Genomic DNA, 22,193 nt, shown 5'->3' on the forward strand with positions numbered 1-22,193 from the left:
CGAAGCTCAACATTGAAACGGGCAAATTCTGATTGTATTGAACCAATGTGCTGCCGGTCCCTTGAGAAAGACCTATTTAGGTCGAAACGTTGTGTGGCACAAATAAATTAACATTATAATCAAATCCGTAGAGCGTTGGATCCTTCTTTTCCTGGGTATTGCCCTGGAATTACTCTGACAGGTACTCCTTGAACCAGCAGCACCGGTAGACTGTATGTGTTTTCTTCATTGTGGTGTGCAGCATACTCCTTTATTTACATTGCCGGCCCCTCTAACAGATAAATGGTTAATGGGAACACTGCTGCAGAACCTGCTCTAGAACTCTAAAGTTTCATTATACTGTATTTTGTCACTGAAACAACACAGGAGACATTAAAGAATCAGTTCCCCCTACAAAAATCCCCCCCCTCTTTAAAAAAAAATATATATAGGAATTGATGGAGGGGGGTGGGAGGGGGGGGGGTCTTTGCAGCTGAACCGTATTAATTTCAGCTCCGGGAACCCCCTGGAGCTCCTTACCATAGAATTTTCCGCGGGGTCCTCCCCTCCATGGGAAACAAAATGGAGGTTTGAATCTCTCACATCACTCAGGCCAATAGGAAGCCACAACAACATTCGTCTGGACCCGCATGACGTGGGGATTTTAAATCTCCATGAAGTGCAGCACCGTCACTGTTAAGTGTCTCGGTAACCAGAGGCTCACCGGGGGTTAGAAATTAACGTGGGTCAGCCCTCTCGGCTCATGCTGAAAAAAAGAGCGCATTCAACTTAAAATGCTCCTTTAAATAAAATGGCTGATATGTTACATGGCAGGGATACATGAAATTAAATGGCTGATATGTTACATGGCAGGGATACAGGAAATTAAATGGCTGATATGTTACATGGCAGGGATACATGAAATTAAATGACTGATGTGTTACATGGCAGGGATACATGAAATTAAATGACTGATATGTTACATGGCAGGGATACATGAAATTAAATGGCAGATATGTTACATGGCAGGGATACAGGAAATTAAAGGACTGATATGTTACATGGCAGGGATACATGAAATTAAATGGCTGATATGTTACATGGCAGGGATACAGGAAATTAAAGGACTGATATGTTACATGGCAGGGATACATGAAATTAAATGGCTGATATGTTACATGGCAGGGATACATGAAATTAAATGGCTGATATGTTACATGGCAGGGATACAGGAAATTAAATGGCTGATATGTTACATGGCAGGGATACAGGAAATTAAATGGCTGATATGTTACATGGCAGGGATACAGGAAATTAAATGGCTGATATGTTACATGGCAGGGATACAGGAAATTAAATGGCTGATATGTTACATGGCAGGGATACATGAAATTAAATGGCTGATATGTTACATGGCAGGGATACATGAAATTAAAGGACTGATATGTTACATGGCAGGGATACATGAAATTAAATGACTGATATGTTACATGGCAGGGATACATGAAATTAAATGACTGATGTTACATGGCAGGGATACATGAAATTAAAGGACTGATATGTTACATGGCAGGGATACATGAAATTAAATGACTGATGTTACATGGCAGGGATACATGAAATTAAAGGACTGATATGTTACATGGCAGGGATACATGAAATTAAAGGACTGATATGTTACATGGCAGGGATACATGAAATTAAATGGCTGATATGTTACATGGCAGGGATACAGGAAATTAAATGGCTGATATGTTACATGGCAGGGATACATGAAATTAAATGGCTGATATGTTACATGGCAGGGATACATGAAATGAAATGGCTGATATGTTACATGGCAGGGATACAGGAAATTAAATGACTGATATGTTACATGCTAGAATATATGAAATCAAATTACTGATGTATGTGTGCACTTCAACATGACATCATTAGTCAAGAACCCAGTGTTACGGTTTATCGAGATCACGGTCTTTCTTTCCTCTTCATTTTCTGTTTTGCAGCATTTGAAATCTGTTAACAAACTGTTCTCCGCAACATGTTCAAAATCGTAACGGGTTCAAAATTATTAGAACACAGAATCCGTAATGCTTTTATTGCAAAAAGTTTATTACACCTAAAAAAAAAACAGCTAAGTAACCCTCGTGGTCGCTTTACAATCAGAAATGTTAATTAACGTTAACAGAGTTATAATGCGATTTGTACTGAAAACTGAACAAGTCAAGTCTAGTAATTCTGTTCCTTAACGCTCCCGCTCAGCTAAAAGTTTGGCTAGGGGGCAGGCTGGCGTGTCTCAAAGTCCCTTCGTGTTTGGCTGCTCCACTCGCTTAAGTTGTGGGAGCTTCTAACAATCGGTGTCTGTCATGTTAACGCCATATCCGGCAAGTGTTATCCTTGCTCCCTGTGAAACAGAAGAAATAAACATAGGGTGAGTGACCTTGTCACCTTCAGGATTTTACACTATGATTGGAAGCTCTTCGGGACAGGGACTCCTATTCCTAATGTTGACTTTTGTGTTTGAAGTGCTTATTCTGATTAGGTCTCATACAATTATGTCACGTGTATTACTGCTGTGAAGCGCTATGTATATGGCTGGCGCTATACATATGTAAGTAACCCCTCTTTTATTCCCTCTATATGAAGTGTGTGTGTGTGTGTGTGTGTGTGTGTGTGTGTGTGTGTGTGTGTGTGTGTGTGTTTTGTATTTGTATATGTCTCGAGGGTGGGGGCCTGAGTCCGCCTCCCCCAAACTATCCCGCTGTAACAGTGCAGTAAAATCAGGCAACTCGCCAGGCACAGACGTTGGGGTTAACCTTTCTTTTATATACTGTATGAAACTGGAAAAAGGAGAGCCAGGCCGTACCCCTGGTATAAACAGGGTGAGAGGCCATTGCCCTCTAACCTCAACACAGATTACAAACACACAATTTATACAACAACACTTCCAACTTCCCAGCGCTTGCACAATTGTCCCAGTAGTGTCCCTGAGATATACCTGAGGCCCCAGTTACCGGTAGCACCAATGTGTGATGAGCAAACGTTGCAGGCCTGTGTTGTGGCAATTGGAAGGGGGCCAGCTGTTTATATGCTGGGGTCCTCATAGGCAGTCTAGTCCCGTGGGGAGCAGTCAACTTGCGGTTCTGTACAGCCGATGGACCTGTCCCTTTCAGCAGGGGTAGCACGCAAGGCTTTCCTGTCCCTTTCAGCAGGGGCAGCACACAAGGCTTTCCTGTCCCTTTCAGCAAGGCTTTCCTGTCCCTTTCAGCAGGGGTAGCACGCAAGGCTTTCCTGTCCCTTTCAGCAGGAGTAGCACGCAAGGCTTTCTGGTAGTGGTCCTTGTGGGAATCCCCACACCTGCGGTTAAGATTAGATGCTGCCCCCTTCTCTAGAGTTAAGTATCATCTCTCTCTTGACTTACTTGCTCCCGTGACCTTTTCCTTCCTCTCCCTCAGCCATTGGTCAGAGCATGTCACGTGCTCCTATTACAGCAGCAGAAGCTTCTGGGAGTTGCAGTCTATCTGCTGCTGCTCTGTGATTGGTTCATTCCCAGCAAAACACACACTGTCCATTTCTGTATTTCTCCCTACTGCTGCTTTTGTTCTATCAAGGTGCTGATGGCTGTGATGGGTCAAGCAATCGGTATACACACAGATATACTCAAGGATGCTGCACTTATAAAGATTTCTATACAAGATACAGTATGAAAATAGCTTGCTGTGCATTGAGTTCTATTTATCAACATGCACGGAAGTCGTCGCCAACACATGTAACACCTCCGCTGCCAGAGAGGTCTACAACACATTGTGAGGGGTTTACCCTGTCTGAAGCTGAGGGTACCTGTAATGATGGTGTTCCCCTCATAGTTGAATGCACACGAAAATATCTCGTCCGTGTGCCCCTCAAGAACTTGCAGACACTGTCCCGTGTGTGGGTCCCACAGACGCGATGTTTTATCAGCGCTACATGTTAAAATGCGGTTGCCATGGGCGTTGAAGCAGATCTGCAAAAGGAGAGGAGAACACATGTTCTGAGGAATTGGGAACACATAAGGATGTCCAAGGTGTGCTCCAGGGCACTGACTCCCAGCAGGGGGTTCATGATGTGTCACCAAGGGGTTGGCCAAAAAAAAATCTGTTTCAGCGAATCTTAGGCAGTATAGTGGGATCCTAAGTCTGTTTGGGGACTGCGCCAAACTGCACCATAGCATGGGAGTATCGCTGTCAATTACAGCAGAAGCTTATAAAGTCACTCCCCACAATGCTTTGTATCTACAGCAGAAAGGCATTGTGGGGTGAGACTGTGGAAGTTCCTGCAGTGAGTGACAGCTATACCACCCATGCTATCTGCAGACACTGAGGTGCAGTTTGGGGCCTTATTAAGCGTGTTCCCCCCAAGAGCTCAGGACACTGTACTGCCTGTGATCGGTCACACAGTTTTGTTAACAATAGTCTCCCTACTCCTCCTCCCCTCCCTCTCCCTTTGTTCCATGTGTGTAGGGGGCTAGTTATTTAACCATCCGATCCCATCCTCTACGCTTTGGTACACCAGCTTGTCAGTCTTCTACGAGCTATTTTGACTTAAGAGCCATTGATGCTGCTTATATCTGGTTGGTTCCTATACAGTTAGTACCAGTTTAATTCCTTTTATCGTCCCTTACCTTTTATATATATTACCATGAAATTGTTTTTAATTATTTTCACTTTACATTATCTGTTTCTTGGGGACATACAATTGGCTGCATCCCCCTACGGCTTCTCCTTGGTATTCTCACAGGCCCATTTACCTGCTGGGCATACATTGTGTGTGTCACCATTACTGGTAATTATCTGTACTGTTGTTCAGCCACGATCATCCACTCTGGTTATCCTTCTATCATTAAACCTCTAGCGAGTGCTTTGAGGGCATGTTATTGGGACTTTCCTGCTGTCTCCCCTCCTTTGGGGCGTTCTTGCTGACAGGACGCCACACCTTTGTTTAGCTTATGCTCTTCCCTAGTGCACCTACCTACTCTACATTGAGCGGGTATCGTTCTCGTTTTTTGCTAATGATTAAGAAGCGTTAATATACAAAACAATCGTAACTTCTTTTTTTTCTTCCCCTGATATGTTATTGTACTTTTCCCATATATTGCCCCTTTATTAACTCCGACAAACAGGGTGTTAGAGTGTTGCGAAGTAACACTTGGTTACGAAGTGCCAACCACAGCTTCATATTTCAAGCCACGAATAATCGTCATTAACCCTTTCCCTTCCAGAGGGGGATCCGCAACGCCTTGCCAAGCCTGGCATCGAAAAGGTTAATAAGAGTAGTGTTACTGTGTCTGATTTTTTAATTATTGTAAATAAGGTTGCTGGGAATGTGTTAATAAAGATGTTTGCAGAGTAACGAATTTTGAAGAGGCCTTCAAAATATTGTTAGAATCTTCCCTGTGCTGGATAAGGTTTCTGCCCCATTCACGTAACTAGAGCTGATCTCTTCGCCAGCGCAGGGAAGCGGCTCCATGGCGTGTATAATACAGTGTCATTGTGAGAGGGTGTACGGCAGACTAACCTTAGAAATCTCCCCTTCATGTCCTTCTAACTTTGCAACACATTTCTTGGTGGCGGCGCTGTACACTCTCGCTGTTCCTGTTGCAAACACAAGAGTCGTGTGTTAGCTCTGCCTTTCAGTACAAACCTCTAGTGGCGGTGTAGATTTTTTTGCAGGTTGTGATACCTTTTAGTGGACCAACATGAGAGTTCTGCATTTATTTATTTATAACATTTAAATAAGGATACAGGGTGCTGTACATTAGTGAGTAAAACAATAGTGGGGTTATATATGGAACACTTTATGTGATGGGCACAGAGTAATTGTTAATACAGTATGTCTTTCTGGTGGGTAGGAGTGGGAACATTATGGTCAGGTTATGGGCTGGATGCATTGAGAGCTGGCTTGGTTGGTGGGCAGAGGTGAGGGGGTCAAATCTCTGGATTTAGTCTTGTAGTGGCATGGTGATGGCTCTGACAGTGAGGACAGTGGAGGCGATTGGATCGATGAAGTGGGTGCCTCTCTAGGGTTTTGGAGGGACTTGAAGGTTTAGGAAGCTGTGAGGGTAGGGCAGATCATAGGTGTTGGATAGGGTGAGGATGGGGATGGGATAGAAGGAGGTTACCGGGGGGTCATGGAATGTAATAATGAAGAAGAGATGAGTTTTGAGATGGCTTCTGAAGATAGTTAGAGAGGGGGCAGATTGGATGTGATTGATTATTATTGGATTACAATTATAACTCTGAACTAACTAGCTAAAAAATTAAAGGGGAAAAAATTAAATTAGGAAAGGGAACGTTTTTAGTCTGCATAATAGATGTATATCTCAACATACCTAGTAATTATCTTTTACTTTGTAACTTCAATAGAAAAATCTAGCATCAGCAAATCAGCACCAATGTTTTTTAAGAAAATCAACAGAATAATGATTTAACCATTTTACCATCAGCTGAGGCGGTTGCGATCAGCTGGCCAGTGGTATCAAAGCCCACGTCCAAAACCTCATCTTCATGCCCAGTGAGGGTGGCCACACACTTCCCGTTTAGAGTATCCCACAGCTGTAAGGAAACAGAAATCTATTTTTTTCGGGAGAGTCCTGTCAGGGCTACATCTCCATCAGACGGAGGTAAGAGTTCCTGATCAGGTGTAAATTGTGACCAGTCACACTTTACACCCAACAAAGGGGTATTGTCCTCCGAAATGTTGCGCTTACCAACTTTCTTGCTAAATACCTTCAGTATAATGTTTATTCAACTTTAGTTTAATGTGTGTGGTGGAAATCCAGTCTACATTACTTGTAGTAAAATATGTTTTGACTTTTAATTACTAAAATGAATGTATTTTATGAAAAAGTTCAGTATTTATGTGTTTTCAACATCTTCTGATTTTGCAAAAACTTTGATAAATGTTTACTATTGTCAAGGTAATAGATTTTATTTATGTTTAACCTACTTTATCAAGAAAGAGGTACAAATAAACCTCTGTATACAGAACTGCGAAATTACACAATGAAACAATACCAACATAAATGTCTCTTCTCCAGCCAAATACTTGGCTGCAAATATTACATGTTAAAAAACAATTTAAACTGCATTTCAACCTTATTTATTTATAAAAAAAATGTTTTACCAGGAAGTAATACATTGAGAGTTACCACTCATTTTCAAGTATGTCCTGGGCACAGAGTTAAGACAAATAATACATGTTTACAAATACAGTTACATAATGAGCAGGGTATACATTATATACAAGACATTGCATGCACAGTTAAAGATAATTTGTATTATGGGCGTATGAAACAATTACATACAAATGCATGGTTACATTAAAAGAACAGGGTTATACAGTCAATTCACATACATTTCATGGACAGATAGAGTTGGAAAATTGGGTACAGGGGATAAAGGGCTTGTGAATTTCAGACTGAAATAGTGCAGCTTTAACATCAACAAACATCAGCAAATGGCTCACCCCCATTGGCTGCCCCAAAGGCTGTCTGCCTTTGGGGCAAAGCAGATGCACACTGGAGTGGTTGACATTCAATGCAGCTGGCACATTAACATTCCAGTGGGTGGGGTTGACGTTCCACAAAGTACAAGCAAATGTTAACCCTGAGCACGCTGGTCCTGTGCAGAGTGGAGCAGCTCTTTGGGCATTGCAGATGTACACATGTTTTATATATGATTTATTTTATTTTCATTATGTAAAGGTTTATACTGTAAGTCGTCTAACACATCTTTCTCTCTATTATCCCAAGGCTCATTGAAAGGATTTAACCCTGACAGTGCAAGCAAACTAACACAGCAGATATACACTATACATCCTTACCATGCAGGTTTTGTCCATTGAACCAGTGGCAATCAGGGAGCAGTCCCAGTTGAACTGCGCGCTGCTTATCTCTCCGCGGTGACCTATTAAGGTGTGAACCCTCCTGTGGGTAAGAAACAAACATGTAACTGTGTGTGTGTGTGTGTGTATGTAAATATGTGTATATGTATATATATTATCTCATCTTCAGCATTTGGCTACCCCCTGCTGGATGAACGTTTCCCCAAATGATCTTCAAGGTACTGCCGTTGCAAGCCTCTCTTCCAACAAAATTTCTGATTAAAATAAAGATGGTACTCTACAGGATTCCAAGAGAAAAGAAAAGACCAAGATGACGACCAAAAGTAACATGGGAAGATGAATCCAGAAAATGTGTTGGAGGAACGTGGAGAATAGATGCTTGCAACTGCAGTACCTGGAAGATCATTGGGTAGGCCTTCATCCAACAGTGGTTCAACAAAGGCATATATATATATATATATATATATATATATATATATATATATATATATATATATATATATATATATATATATATATATATAGAGAGAGAGAGAGAGAGATATATAGAGAGATATATAGAGATATAGATATATCTCTATATCTATATCTATATATATATATATACAAATACAACTGTATGCTCATCTGCATGTCTTAGGCAGGTCTGCAACCCCGCCTTTCCCCATCATCACCCAGCATACAGCACTTCCACTGCAGCAAGGGATTCTGGGAAATGACATGCAAATGAGCACACAGTGTCACTTTTTGCCTCAAAAACCATTTTTAACATGGTTCCCTATAGGCTTAAGCTTGCTGCATGGTCACAGCTTTGAGCACAGCCAGGGTTAAGGTGCATACCCAGAAAACCACCCACAGACAGCTGTTTCGACCTTGATGGGTCTCATCAGTGTGGGGTTGATTTTAACTGGGTATGCATGAGAGGCTATGGGATAGGCTATAACATAATACTGAGTTAAGTTATGGTGAGTAAAAAAATGTTAAAAATGGTTTTTGAGGCAAAAAGTGACACTGTGTGCTCATTTGCATGTCATTTCCCAGAATCCCTTGCTGCAGTGGAAGTGCTGTATGCTGGGTGATGATGGGGAAAGGCGGGGTTGCAGACCTGCCTAAGACATGCAGATGAGCATACAGTTGTATTTGCATATTTGCTTTCCTGTGGAGGGTTTTTGTCACTTTTTTTACTCACCATAACTTAACTCAGTATTATATATATATATATATATATATATATATATATATATATATATATATATATATATATATATACTTGCAAAGCACAAAAAAAAAAGTACATGAGATAAAGAATAATATTGCCACAGGGAATAATATTGCCACAAGATTGCATACGATCTATAATGTCCCTATTAATGCTACCAGAAAATCCTCAACCCCACAACAAATATAGAAAATAGACAATTCATATATAAATAATAACGAGGCGCAAAAATTGGAACATAAAAAAGGAAAAGAAAAGAAGAAAACATGGAGTTGCACGTTCTGAAATTCTCACACTCTCTCCAATGGTAAGTATTGCACTCACAATGTGTTTTCTTCAAACATAGCGTGTCTCCAATGTGAAAGATATAGACTGGAACATTTAGCTTTTAAACTGGTAGGACATGAAATCGTGGTCTCGCGCTCCTCGCGGACTCTCTGTACTCCTCTCAGGCAGATATAAAAATGCACATTGCATAGATCATATTTTTTATTTTTGGATTAAAATAGTAATGCACTTACATCAATGCAGGGGGGCGCAAACTTTTTTCCCTGCGCCCCCCTGCCGGCTGTCCCCTCACTCCCGCGCCCCCCCCAACCCCAACTTACCCGCGCTCCGGCGTAATGACGTCACGTTGCCATAGCAACGTGACGTCACATGACCTCGCAGCGTCATTTTGACGCCGCGTTGCCATGGCGACGCAGGGAGGAAGCCGCCGGAGCCACGGTAAGTTAGGTTTACAGAGGCCCTGCAGCTCCCCCGGCACTTAATTTAAGTGCCTTCGGGAAGCGCGCGGGGCCTCTGTAAACCCCGCGCCCCCCGTCGGCAGTGTCGCGCCCCCCCTGGGGGTCGCGCCCCACAGTTTGCGCACCGCTGCATCAATGTATAAAATTTCACGCTCTGAGTAGCAAAGACTCGTGTGGAACTCCCAAGACGCTGACCTCCTCCCATCTCACTCTGACTCTGCCCTCCTGATGACATTGCCAGGTTGTCAGGTGACTTATGTTGTTGCTCAATGTCCCAGATTTGAGTATTCCTTCCTCGTCTGGTATTCCTCTGAGAAACGCTCCTTCACCCTACGCGTTTCACCTGAAGGCTTTTTCAGGGGTTCTGATCACTATAATAACCCTATTGCTTATACACCTTATCTACACTTCCCTATTGTTCAAATGTTTAATGTGCACCTGATGTAGAATTAAAACACAATGACGATCTAAACGTCCATCATTCCTATTGTCAGAATAAAACCATATCAAATATAAAATTATTATATAATGTCTATACTCTGATACAGAAAAAGGAAAAAAGGGACAGGCACTCATATATGCAAAAAAGTGAATTTTTTAACTCAACGTTTCGGTCCCACTGGGACCTTTCTCAAGAACAACAACAAGAGAATATATGAGTATTTTACTGTGTATTTCTGTCATGTTGGATGTAGCATTGGGCTTCTCTGTCGTCTGTGTGTATACATATGCCACACTCAATAGCACTCCATTTTGACACATATACATATATATATATTGTGGGGGCTCAGGGGTTCCCAAAAAGAGCTTGCTGGGGTTCTGTGTTTTGTTAACCCATTCTCAGCTGTTGGAGGTTAGTGGCTCCTCCTTCCCATGTTTTAAGCCCGCCCCTCCCCACCTCCCTAGTTTGCAAGTTCCTCATTCTGCTGGATATAGACCCACTGCGGTCTTTCTCCCTCCTAATAGAGGTAAATGAGAATTTTAATCCTAATAGAGGTATATTAGTATTTTATCTGGTAGTGTTAGGACTTGCGAACAGGTGTCTGCCTTGACGTGGCTCGCAAGCTTACAACGCTTTGGCCAAAGGGTTAAACTAAATGACCCTATTTCAAGAGAATATATGAGTATTTTACTGTGTATTTCTGTCATGTTGGATTTAGCATTGGGCTTCTCTGTCGTCTGTTGTATACATATGCCACGCTCAATAGCACTCCATTTTGACACATATACATATATATATACAGCTAAACCCCGTTATAACGCGGGTCTCGGGGTCCACCCCGAGACCACCGCGTTACTAACGGGGTCGCGAGAAAAAAAAATGGCCGCCGCGCTTTAGCGCATATTCATCCCGCGGGACAGGAGATGGGAGCGGGCATGTCCCTCCGCTCCCCGCTTCCCCCTGTCACCGCGGGACAGGCCGCGGGGCAGGAGATGGGAGCGGGGATGTCTCTCCTGTCCCCGCTTCCCCCTGTCACCTCGGAACAGGCCGCGGGGCAGGAGATGGGAGCGGGGATGTCCCTCCTGTCCCCGCTTCCCCCTGTCACCTCGGGACAGGCCGCGGGGCAGGAGATGGGAGCGGGGATGTCCCTCCTGTCCCCGCTTCCCCCTGTCACCTCGGGACAGGCCGCGGGGCAGGAGATGGGAGCGGGGATGTCCCTCCTGTCCCCGCTTCCCCCTGTCACCTCGGGACAGGCCGCGGGGCAGGAGATGGGAGCGGGGATGTCCCTCCTGTCCCCGCTTCCCCCTGTCACCTCGGGACAGGCCGCGGGGCAGGAGATGGGAGCGGGGATGTCCCTCCTGTCCCCGCTTCCCCCTGTCACCTCGGGACAGGCCGCGGGGCAGGAGATGGGAGCGGGGATGTCCCTCCTGTCCCCGCTTCCCCCTGTCACCTCGGGACAGGCCGCGGGGCAGGAGATGGGAGCGGGGATGTCTCTCCTGTCCCCGCTTCCCCCTGTCACCTCGGGACAGGCCGCGGGGCAGGAGATGGGAGTGGGGATGTCCCCTCAGGTCGCCGCTTACCTCAGAACCATGCTGCCTGCATGGAGGTTGTAGCGGGGGGTTTCTTCTCCCCACCGCTGTCCCCGGTGCTCCCGCTGCCTGCGCGGGAGGAGGGGGGGGAGCGGGTGGTGGTGCTGGTCGCGGCCCGTCTGTGTAGAGTGAGAGAGTGTGTGTGTATGTATATATGGGAGAGAAAGTGTGTGTGTGTATATGGGTGTGTGAGTGTGGGTAAGTGTCTGAGTGTGTGTGTAAGTGTGTGTAAGTGTGTGTGAGTGTGTGTGAGTGTCTGTGAGTGTCTGTGAGTGTGTAAGTGTGTGTGAGTGTGTGTGAGTGTGTGTGAGTGTGTGTGAGTGTCTGTGAGTGTCTGTGAGTGTCTGTGAGTGTCTAAGTGTGTGTGAGTGTGTGTGAGTGTCTGAGTGTGTAAGTGTGTGTGAGTGTGTGTGAGTGTGTGTCTGTGAGTGTCTAAGTGTGTGTAAGTGTGTGTAAGTGTGTGTGAGTGTGTGTGAGTGTCTAAGTGTGTGTAAGTGTGTGTGTGTGTGTGTGTGTGTGTGAGTGTGTGTGAGTGTCTGTAAGTGTGCGTAAGTGTGCGTGAGTGTGCGTAAGTGTGTGTGAGTGTGCGTGAGTGTGGTCAGTGTGTGTGCAGTGTGTCAGTGTGAGCAATGAGCAGTGTGTGTGCAGTGTGCAGTGTGTGTGCAGTGTGGCAGTGAGCAATGAGCAGTGTGTGTGCAGTGAGTGTGTGCAGTGTGTCAGTGTGAGCAATGAGCAGTGTGTGTGCAGTGTGCAGTGTGTGTGCAGTGTGGCAGTGTGAGCAATGAGCAGTGTGTGTGCAGTGAGTGTGTGCAGTGTGCAAAAAAAAAATGTAAAAAAATTTTTTTTTTAAAAATTTTTTTTTTTTTTTTTTTTTTTTTTTAAAAAAAAACGGGAGCCACGGGAAAACCGCGTTATAACCGAATCGCGGTATAACGAGGCGCGTTATAACGGGGTTTAGCTGTATATAATATATATATATTGTGGGGGCTCAGGGGTTCCCAAAAAGAGCTTGCTGGGGTTCTGTGTTTTGTCTGTCCAAAAAGATACAGAAAAAGGAAAAAAGGGACAGGCACTCCTATATGCAAAAAAGTTAATTTTTTGGACGCAACTTTTCGGTCCCACTGGGACCTTTCGCAAAAACCACATATACATCCAATAGTGTATGTTTTCTCCTTTGAGATTTGTATCACTTTGTTACCCTCTCTCCAGCTGGATTTAACTCTTTCTATTCCCATAAATTGAAGCCCTCTTGGGTTTTCTCCATGACATTCTTTAAAATGTTTTGATACGCTATGTTGTGCAAAACCTTTATCTATATTTCTTCTATGTTCTGATACGCGTATTTTTAATTTCAATGCGGTCCTCCCTATGTATTGTCTGTTACATGGGCACGGCAAAAGATATATTACATGATCTGAATTACAATCAATAAAATCGTTCACTAGATAACCTTCCTTTGTTATCTTAGATTCAAACGTTCTAAAGATTTTCTATGTGTTGGGATGCATCTTACAAGCCTTACAACTTAAACGTCTAATAACCCCTTTGATTGTATCCCTTGTCACAGCTACTGTATCTCTTTCTTTAAACAGATTGGCATTCATTGTTGTTTTAAATTTGATGCTATTGTGAATATCACTTGTGGAATAGTCTGCAAAATTGAATCCTTATGTAAAATACTCCAATGTTTTTGGATAATCCTCTTTATTTTAGGTGCTGAACTGTTGAACCTTGTAACTAGAGATGTGCGAATCCGACCAAATCTGTTTCCCGGATTTTCTCTCATTTTTAACCCAAAATTCGTTTCGCAGTGTTAAATCCGCAAACGGATTTGGTCGGTTTTAATCCACGCGGATTTATCAAAAACGGGCACTGGATACCACCAGTGGACGGATTTGTAGAATGCAATCCACGGTTTCAGCAATCCGTTGGCGGATTCTCAAGAATCCAGCGACGACGGATTTCTGAATCCACGGATTGGATTCTACAAATCTGTCGACGGGTTGCGGAATGTATTGGTAATAATAATTAAAAATCTGCAAGACGCGAAAAGCCCTTTTTAAGATTGATATTAAGATTGATTGAAATCATTGGACCAAAAGGACCCGGCCGATCCGCTCCAAATTCGCCCCCAAAAATGTGCCCATCTCTACTTGTAACAAATGGTACAGAAACGATCTGACTATCTTTCTTATCAACATCTTCCTACTTTTTTTTTCATATTTGATCAATTCTGCTTTTTCCCTTTTTGACACTTTGTCGTAAGCTTTACTTATTACTTCTATTTTATTTCTTTTTTCCTTTAAATGTTGTCATTAATCCCTTTGCCTGTTCCTCAAATACAATGTAAAAAATGCTGTATGGTGCTCAGAAACATAGATCAAAAGCTGCAATAAAGTCCTTCAACAGAATAATTCCATGTGTAGAGATCCTAGGGGTACCAGGAGCATTAAACCAAACCAAAATCCTGTGGGATATGACACCTATTTCCACTATGACACGATGGCCTGGATGGAGTTCCACTATTGTAAGTAACAACTCCCACTAGCTAGTGTCCAGTCAGATATACCGCTGTGGAACAATAAGGTGTAAGGTGTAAGAGTAATGTTACTCACGGCTGGGTGGTCTTCCTGGTATACCTCCTCCGGTAGGTGCATCCGGTCTTCCAATGGTCACAGCAAACAATATAGGAAGGTTGGAGCACAACTGAAAACAGGGTGGAAAAAACAATCTGCAAGAGAGTGTGTGTCCCAAAAAAGGTTTAATGGATCAAACCATAAACATACAGTGAGCCCACGGGCCCCCACCAACGCGTTTCGAGCAACCTTGATAAAGAGCGTTGCTCGAAACGCGTTGGTGGGGGCCCGTGGGCTCACTGTATGTTTATGGTTTGATCCATTAAACCTTTTTTGGGACACACACTCTCTTGCAGATTGTTTTTTCCACCCTGTTTTCAGTTGTGCTCCAACCTTCCTATATTGTTTGCTGTTCCTCAAATACATCAGGTTTCGTGCAATTTCTTCATATACGTTGCAGTTGTCGTAACGGAATATTTTCTAGCCACTTATGAAAATGGCTACTATCCGCTTGTAGGAAATTGTTACAGTCTACCGGTTTCACAAATGTTTTTGTCCCTATCTGACCATTTTCAACATATATCATTAGGTCCAAAAATACTATTTGCTTATCACTATACAGTATTTGTGAGTTAATTTTGTGATGATACAGTACGACATTGGAAACACGCTAAGTTTAAAGAAATTTAAATGTGAGTGCAATACTTACAATTGGAGAGAGTGTGACAATTCCAGAACGTACTACTCCATTTTTTTTCTTGTTTTTTTCCTTTTTATGTGCCTAGGTATTTTTTGCATATTAAGGTTCTATTTTCATCATTTGTGTGGTTGAGGACCTTCTTGCAGCATTAAAAGGGACAGTATGGATAGTTCAGATCTATTCCCTGTTGCGATATTGTTTTTTTTAATCTTACAGTACATACAGCACTATTATATATTGCACTATTGGTATTCGTTTTTTTGAGCGCTTTTTATATTTTCTTTATATTTTGCCACATATTAAGTGCAGCACTTGAAAGAGTTTAAAATTATACACAGAACGGAAACCGTTTTCTATGCGATCAAATAGAAGTCACAATATTGAGAGTACATTTTCTGAAACAAATGCAACAGAAAAAAATCACAGTAGAAGATTTAAATATTAAATTCTAACACTTAGAGAAAATATTAATTAAAGAAATGTAGGTATGGTGGGAAGTAGTCACGTTAGAATAATATTTTGCATGTAAAAGAATTCCTGGAGGTCTAAGGTCTAAAGAGCCGACTTTTGATTTGGATAAAACAACTTTTATAAATGAATGGAATAGAATTTTAGATCATTCCGATTTAGAATTAATGAAGTTAATGATAACACACAGAAGTCGATATCTATCTTTACTAGATGAGGAGATTAACTTCTCTTGAATTTTGTTAGAAGTTTTTCAAGATATGGAAGAATACAGAGAGATAGAGAAGATGGTAAAACAGAGGATAGACAAAATTGAAAAAAAGAGACGATAGCAGTTAGAGAAAATTCAAAAGGGACAAAGAAGACTACATTTTTTTCTTCTCTTTTTTATGTTCCAATATTTGCACCTACTGTGGGAATTTGTTTTTATATATGTATGGAGCAAACCATCCAACCCACAAATCACTGTATTAAACACTGACATTTCTGAATCGACTAACCAAAACCTTCTTGCTCAGTTCAAAGCTAGCACTGAACTGTAAGTTCTTCCGGTTAGGGATTTCATAGGGATCCTATTTTACTGTATAAAACATTGTAGCGGGTGTTGTACACACTGCGAGTATTTTATCTGAATATGAGCATACTTAATAAGTACCTGCCAGTGAGAATGTCCCACACGGACACTGTGTGATCGAAAGATCCTGTGATCAGCCTGTCCCCGCAGGTGTTAAACGATAATGATATTATTTCTGCTGAATGCCCCTGCAGATACAATAATTGTGTTAAAGCATTAATATGTATTGAGGTCTAATTTCAAATATCATAAACCTGCTCACTAAGAATTATTCTTTACTGAACAATTTCTGAACAGTAGTTATTGTATGTATGTATAGCTCAACCCCATTATAGCTCGATCCACTACAACGTGGATCCGCTTATAACGTGGTCTCAGCGTGGCTCCCGATATAGAATATCTCCTACCTTTCTTAATACCCCTGGCACCACCATGCAACTACCGCGGCTGAGGACGTGACCCAGCTTCTCTGACATACGTGACTGACCCGGAAGCGGCGCCGCACGAATGACATCAGCGGTCGTTGGCTTTTTTTAAAAATGTTTTTACATATATCTATTCAATGCTTTATTGCCAACAGACAAAATGGAAAAAATAAACAAAACACACACACCTACCTGACCCGTGGTGTCGGATCCCAAGCACCCTGCGAAGCTGCTCCGGGTAAGTCCTGCGTGGGGGTGCCTCTACGCCTCCGGGTCTGGGACAGCTGGGATCGTTATCCCAGCTCTCCCCTTCCGGCGGACACGGAACCCCTGATCGCGGCCATTTTTTTCTCGCGATCCCCGTTATAACGCGGTTGCATTATGTGGACCCCAAGCACCGCGTTATAACAGGGTTCAGTTGTATGTCTTTATTTATATTGCGCCATTAATGTACATAGCGCTTCACAGCAGTCATATACGTGACAATCATATAAATAATAAATAATATAAATAACACATAAATGGGAGAAGTGCGTCAGACATAAAAGTAACATTTAGGAAAAGGAGTCCCTGTTCCAAAGAGCTTACAATCTAATTTGTTGGTAGGAAGAACTTACAGAGACAGTAGGAAGGCGTTCTGGTAAGTGCATCTGCAAGGGGCCCAGGTTAATGTATGACGTGTTAATTATCAGCCACAGTGCTATTCATATGCTTCCTTAAGAGCTGTGTTTTAAGGTGGGTCTTAAAGGTGGATAGAGAGGGTGCTAGTCGGATATTGAGGGGAAGGGCATTCTAGAGGTGTGGGGCATTCAGTGAGAAAGGTTTAAGGTGGGAGAGGGCTTTAGATACAAAAGGGGTAGAGAGAAGACATCCTTGAGCAGAACGCAAGAGTCTGGATAGTTTATAGCGAGAAATTAGGGCTGAGATGTAAGGAGGACATATTAATATTTTTCTTTTTGTTTGGTTTCCATGGCAATTCCTAGCAGACATCTTAATCCACCCCAAGACCCTGTATATCAGAGGCTGGTATCTCAGGAATGGAAATGGTTGGAAGGTGACAACCACGTTCAAAATCGTGAAAACAAAAATGTTATTTTCATTTCAGTAACATATTTTTCTGCTTTGGAGACCACCTTCTACCTACATTTTATGATGCTTCACTATGAAGCCCTCCAATATTTTTCTGTTTTGAAATGATTTTTCAGGTCTTTTTAAGGGGCAGTTAGTGGATCAAAAATTGTATATTTTAAAATATCTTACAAGTGTAATTGGCTTCCTAAAACAGATTTATTCCATCTTAAAACAATTTTATACATTTATTTAAGAAATGATATGCTGTGGAAAATGAATTTGTTTTTTTTGTTGCATCCGGTAAAAGTTCATGCTTGTCAGCTAAATACATTTGTCTGTTTGGCGGATAACGGCTTCATAATTACTTTGCAAATGTAACACCCCTTTGCTACTGCATCTTACCTCTTGTCTCAATATGTTTGTCAAAGGGAACAACTGGTCAGCACAGTGCAGCATTACGAAATCCCCGATGAGGTCCTGGTGGTGTCGATGCTGGGAAAAGATTTTGTGCAGGCTTTTTACAGTCTGTGTGGGAGGCCTGGTGGAGATCTCATTATCTCAGCGCAGTGCCCCCATATGTGAGATGAGATATCTTAGCTGTGCTGCAAGGCGAGGAATGGCTTCCCCCAAGCTAGCCATCACCTCCGAGAGATCCGTGGAGTCGTGCCAAACCTTGGCAATTGAGGTTGCAGAGGGGGCACCTGATGTACTGTCCTCGACTGAGATGGGTGCCGTCGTTTCCGATCCAGGGAACCTCTTCAAGGAGGTAGCCATACCTGAAGTCATCATTGAAGAAGTGATCGATGAGGAAGGGATAACCTCACCTCCCGCGGGACCTGAGGACATCCAGGCTGAGGAATCGACTTCACCCCCAAGGGGACGTCAGGGCATCTCGACAGCCGAGCTTCTTCATCCGCCGTAGAGCCTGGATCGCCTGTGGAGTGCGGCTCGCCTGGATCAAACGCAGAGGCTTTACGACCGGGAGTGTGCCCTGCTGCTGCAGTGGTACCTGGGTGTGAATCTCGCAGCAGGGTTCCCAAAACAGAGGTCGAAAACCCTCTGGTGGCCCCGGACAGGAAGGACCTCATTGCTGGCTGGGTCCACATCTCAACCAGACCCGCATGGTCAGTTGTCACTGAAGTAAGGTAGACACCTGGTGGGAATCAGGATGGTTGATTGAGGAGAAGTGAAATCTATAGAAAGAGACTTGAGGCCATGAATGATAAACCATTTCAGTAAAGATGTGTTGTGGGACATGACCATGGCTCCACCATCTACGATAGAACCATTAGTGTGGGTTCTGCAAGACAGGCCGTATTCCAAACGCTTGGCCCGATTTAGACGTGCGTACCATGTGGTCCGGGACATTTGTGGGTTTGATTATCCTTATATCACCGAGGACATGATGCATTTGGCAGAGCATGCATGGGATGAGTGGATAGAGAATGCGGTTAGGGCCTATATCAGTCAGCGTGGGCACCCTACCATTGCAGAGTGCCAGGTAAGGGTACAACAGCTATTGTGTATATGGCATATAGGTAGAAGCATCAATATAGACCGGATGGAATATGTGGGCACAAAAGGGTTCACTCTGTAGAAGTCCCTGATGGGAAGGGTAACCTGGTTCACAAAACCGATCCAGTACACTATCAGACGGGATGGCAAGAGAAATATGGGCTTGCCTATTACTAAGAGAGATAGCGATTCCCTCCACTGGCTGAAAATATATAGGCCTACAGTATATAGTTTCTGATCCCATGTAGGTCGGTGTGTATAAGTTAGGACCTGGATAAATTGCTACTCCTGACCCTCTCCTTGAACTCAAGTTATAGCATAAGTTTCCATCACCATCTCATTGTACCACTATGTTGGCTACCATCACCCTGATGTGGTTTATATTCATGCAAATGCTGTGCAATAAATATATGATGTTGCTATCCATGCCATATTTTATGATTTCACTAGGTTTGGTAATGATTATTACTAATCCTGTAAGTGATATATGTGCTATGCTGTTACGATGGGGTACAGAAGAGTCGGACAGCAGAGTATCTTAGCTCTAGTTGCATAACCACCATTCTGCTAATTCCTGCAAACCCGGGGCCCAAGAGAGCAGAGGGGCCCTGCTGGCCACTGCTGGAAGTTGGGCTCAAGTTCCCTTGGGGCCTTCACTAAACATAGGCAATTCCTCCCCCCCCCCCCCCCAGGGTAAAAAAAGGTGTGTGTGTGTGTATATAGGGAGAAGTGTGTGTGTGTGTGTGTGTGTGTGTGTGTGTGTGTGTGTGTGTGTGTGTGTGTGTGTGTGTGTGTGTGTGTGTATGTATGTATGTATGTGTTTGTGTTTGTAGGGGGAATTGTGTGTGTAGAAGGGGATGGGGATTGTGTGTGGGGGGGGCATGGAGAGTGTGTGGGAGGAGATTGAGTAAGGAGTGGGGATATGTGAGGGAGAGAGGAGGGGGTAAGAGTGAGAGGGAGTAAGAGTAAGAAAGGGGGTGAGCCATGGGAGGGAGAGGGGGCAGTATGGGTGGGGGGAGTGTGAGGGGGAGTTTGAGATGAGAGGGGGACTGTGCGGGGGTGCTTGCGAGGTGTATAAGAGGGAGTTGATCACAAGGCTGCTGACATGGGGACCCCAGTGTAAACTAAATTTGTTTTGTTTTTTTTTGTTTGTTCAGGGACCTTTTCAACATTTTTGCAGGGGGCCCCAAAAAATGTAGTTACGCCCCTGCTTAGCTCTAGTATTGAATGCTGTGTAGCCTCCGAAGAGTCTATGGGTGAGAAAAGATGAATGTGAGTAGTCTGCCATAGATAGTCTCATAATTAATCTTTTATGAGTGGTCAGCACAAGAGACCTGTATCTGGTTGATACAGTGAACTGTGTACAGTGAGAATAGCGGGTAACTGTACGCTTCCATGTTAATATCATATGAGAAGCTATACATAAGAAACTGTGTTCTAAATAGCCAAACAAGATCTTATCTTGCATTAAACGGGCAATGGATGGAAGGGAAGTAAACATAATTATGCCCCTATATAAAACATTAGTAAGACCACACCTTGAATATGGAGTACAATTGTTGGCACCAATCCTTACAAGAGACATTATAGAACTAGAGAAAGTACAGAGAAGAGACACCAAATTAAAAAAGGAGATGGATAAATCTGATTTATGAGGAGAAGCTAGCTAAATTAGATTTGTTTACGTTAGAAAAGAGGCATTTAAGAGGGGATATGATAACTATACACAAATATATTCGTGGACAATACAAGGAGTTTTCTAAAGAAATTCATCCCAAGGGCAGTACAAATGACACAGGGTTATCCAGGGCCATCGACAGGGGGGGACAGAAGGGCCAATTTTCCCGGGCCCAGTGACTGCGGGGGGGCCCGGCAGCCGGCACTGCAAATTGGCCCTGACCTCTGGCCAGGCTTGACTGCCGGTCGTGGCCAGACCCTGCTCTCCATCAGATGCAGGCCTCTTCCTCCCTATGTATACCACGCCAAGCTTCCAACCTCTGGCGGCGCACGACAGGCCCGTGACGTCAGCGCACCGGAAGTAAGCTAGGCCTCAGCTTCCGATGCACGCTCACTTTGGAAGCTCTGCATGGGACACAGAGTAAGGAGGCCTGCAGCTGGAGAGCCGGGGCCCGGCCACGACCGGCAGACGGGCCGGCCTGACCAGAGGTCGGACCCAACTTGCAGTGCCAGCCGCCTGACCCCCGCAGCCACCGGGCCGGCCTAACCATCCCCAATGTAAGTCTACTTTTTTATATATGTATTGGGGGGGAGTGGGGGTCTTTTTATATGTATGGGGGTGTCTTTTATATGCATTGGGGGAGAGTGGGGGTATTTTTATATGTATTGGGGGTGGGGGTCTTTTAAATATGTATTGGGGAGGAATGGGGGTCTTTTGTATGGAACGGGGGAGTGGGGGTCTTTTTAATATGGAATGGGGGGATGGTATGTATTTTGTGGTGGGGAATTGAGTGAGAGTGGGGTAATTGACGGAAGATGGGGGGCGAGTAAGAAGATAGAGGGAATTAGGGAGGGAGTAAGGAGATAAATACATGCGGTGAGGTGGAAGGGGGGTTAGTGAGGAAGAGGGAGTGATAAGAAGAAGAGAGAAAGACATGGGAAGAGGGGGTGGGAAATAGAGGGGGCTCGTGAGGTGTAAAATGGGGGGCTCGCAATTCCTCCGACACGGGCGGGGGCCGGGATGCAACTCTAGTCCTGGACCCCGGGAAACCTGTCAGCTGCCCTGGGGTCATCCCTTAAGGTTGGAGAAAAGGAGATTTCACCAGCAACAAAGGAAAAGGTTCTTTACAGTAAGGGCAGTTAAAATGTTGAATTCTTTACCCATGGAGACAGTGATGGCAGATACAATAGATATCTTCAAAACAATGTTGGAAATCTTTTTAGAAATGAAAGGAATACAGGGATATACCAAATAAGTAAACATGGGAAGGATGTTGATCCAGTGAGTTATCTGATTGCCAATATTTGGAGTCAGGACGGCATTTATTTTT

General features: G+C 43.6%; 1 protein-coding gene across 1 annotated transcript in view; it reads right to left on the bottom strand.

The window, feature by feature from the left end:
- Window positions 1-2,070: 2,070 nt before the first annotated feature.
- DAW1 (dynein assembly factor with WD repeats 1) overlaps window positions 2,071-22,193 on the bottom strand; it is a 45,949-nt gene continuing 25,826 nt past the window's right edge. The window contains exons 8-13 of the mRNA XM_075570168.1: window positions 16,256-16,362; window positions 7,840-7,942; window positions 6,455-6,569; window positions 5,533-5,609; window positions 3,820-3,982; window positions 2,071-2,383 (exon numbers count right to left, since the gene is read on the bottom strand). Of these exons, the coding sequence (XP_075426283.1) occupies window positions 2,349-2,383; window positions 3,820-3,982; window positions 5,533-5,609; window positions 6,455-6,569; window positions 7,840-7,942; window positions 16,256-16,362 (600 nt within the window). The 3' untranslated portion in view covers window positions 2,071-2,348. The remainder of the gene's footprint in view (window positions 2,384-3,819; window positions 3,983-5,532; window positions 5,610-6,454; window positions 6,570-7,839; window positions 7,943-16,255; window positions 16,363-22,193) is intronic.

Source organism: Ascaphus truei, chromosome 14 (assembly GCF_040206685.1).
Source record: "Ascaphus truei isolate aAscTru1 chromosome 14, aAscTru1.hap1, whole genome shotgun sequence".
Lineage (NCBI taxonomy): Eukaryota > Metazoa > Chordata > Amphibia > Anura > Ascaphidae > Ascaphus > Ascaphus truei.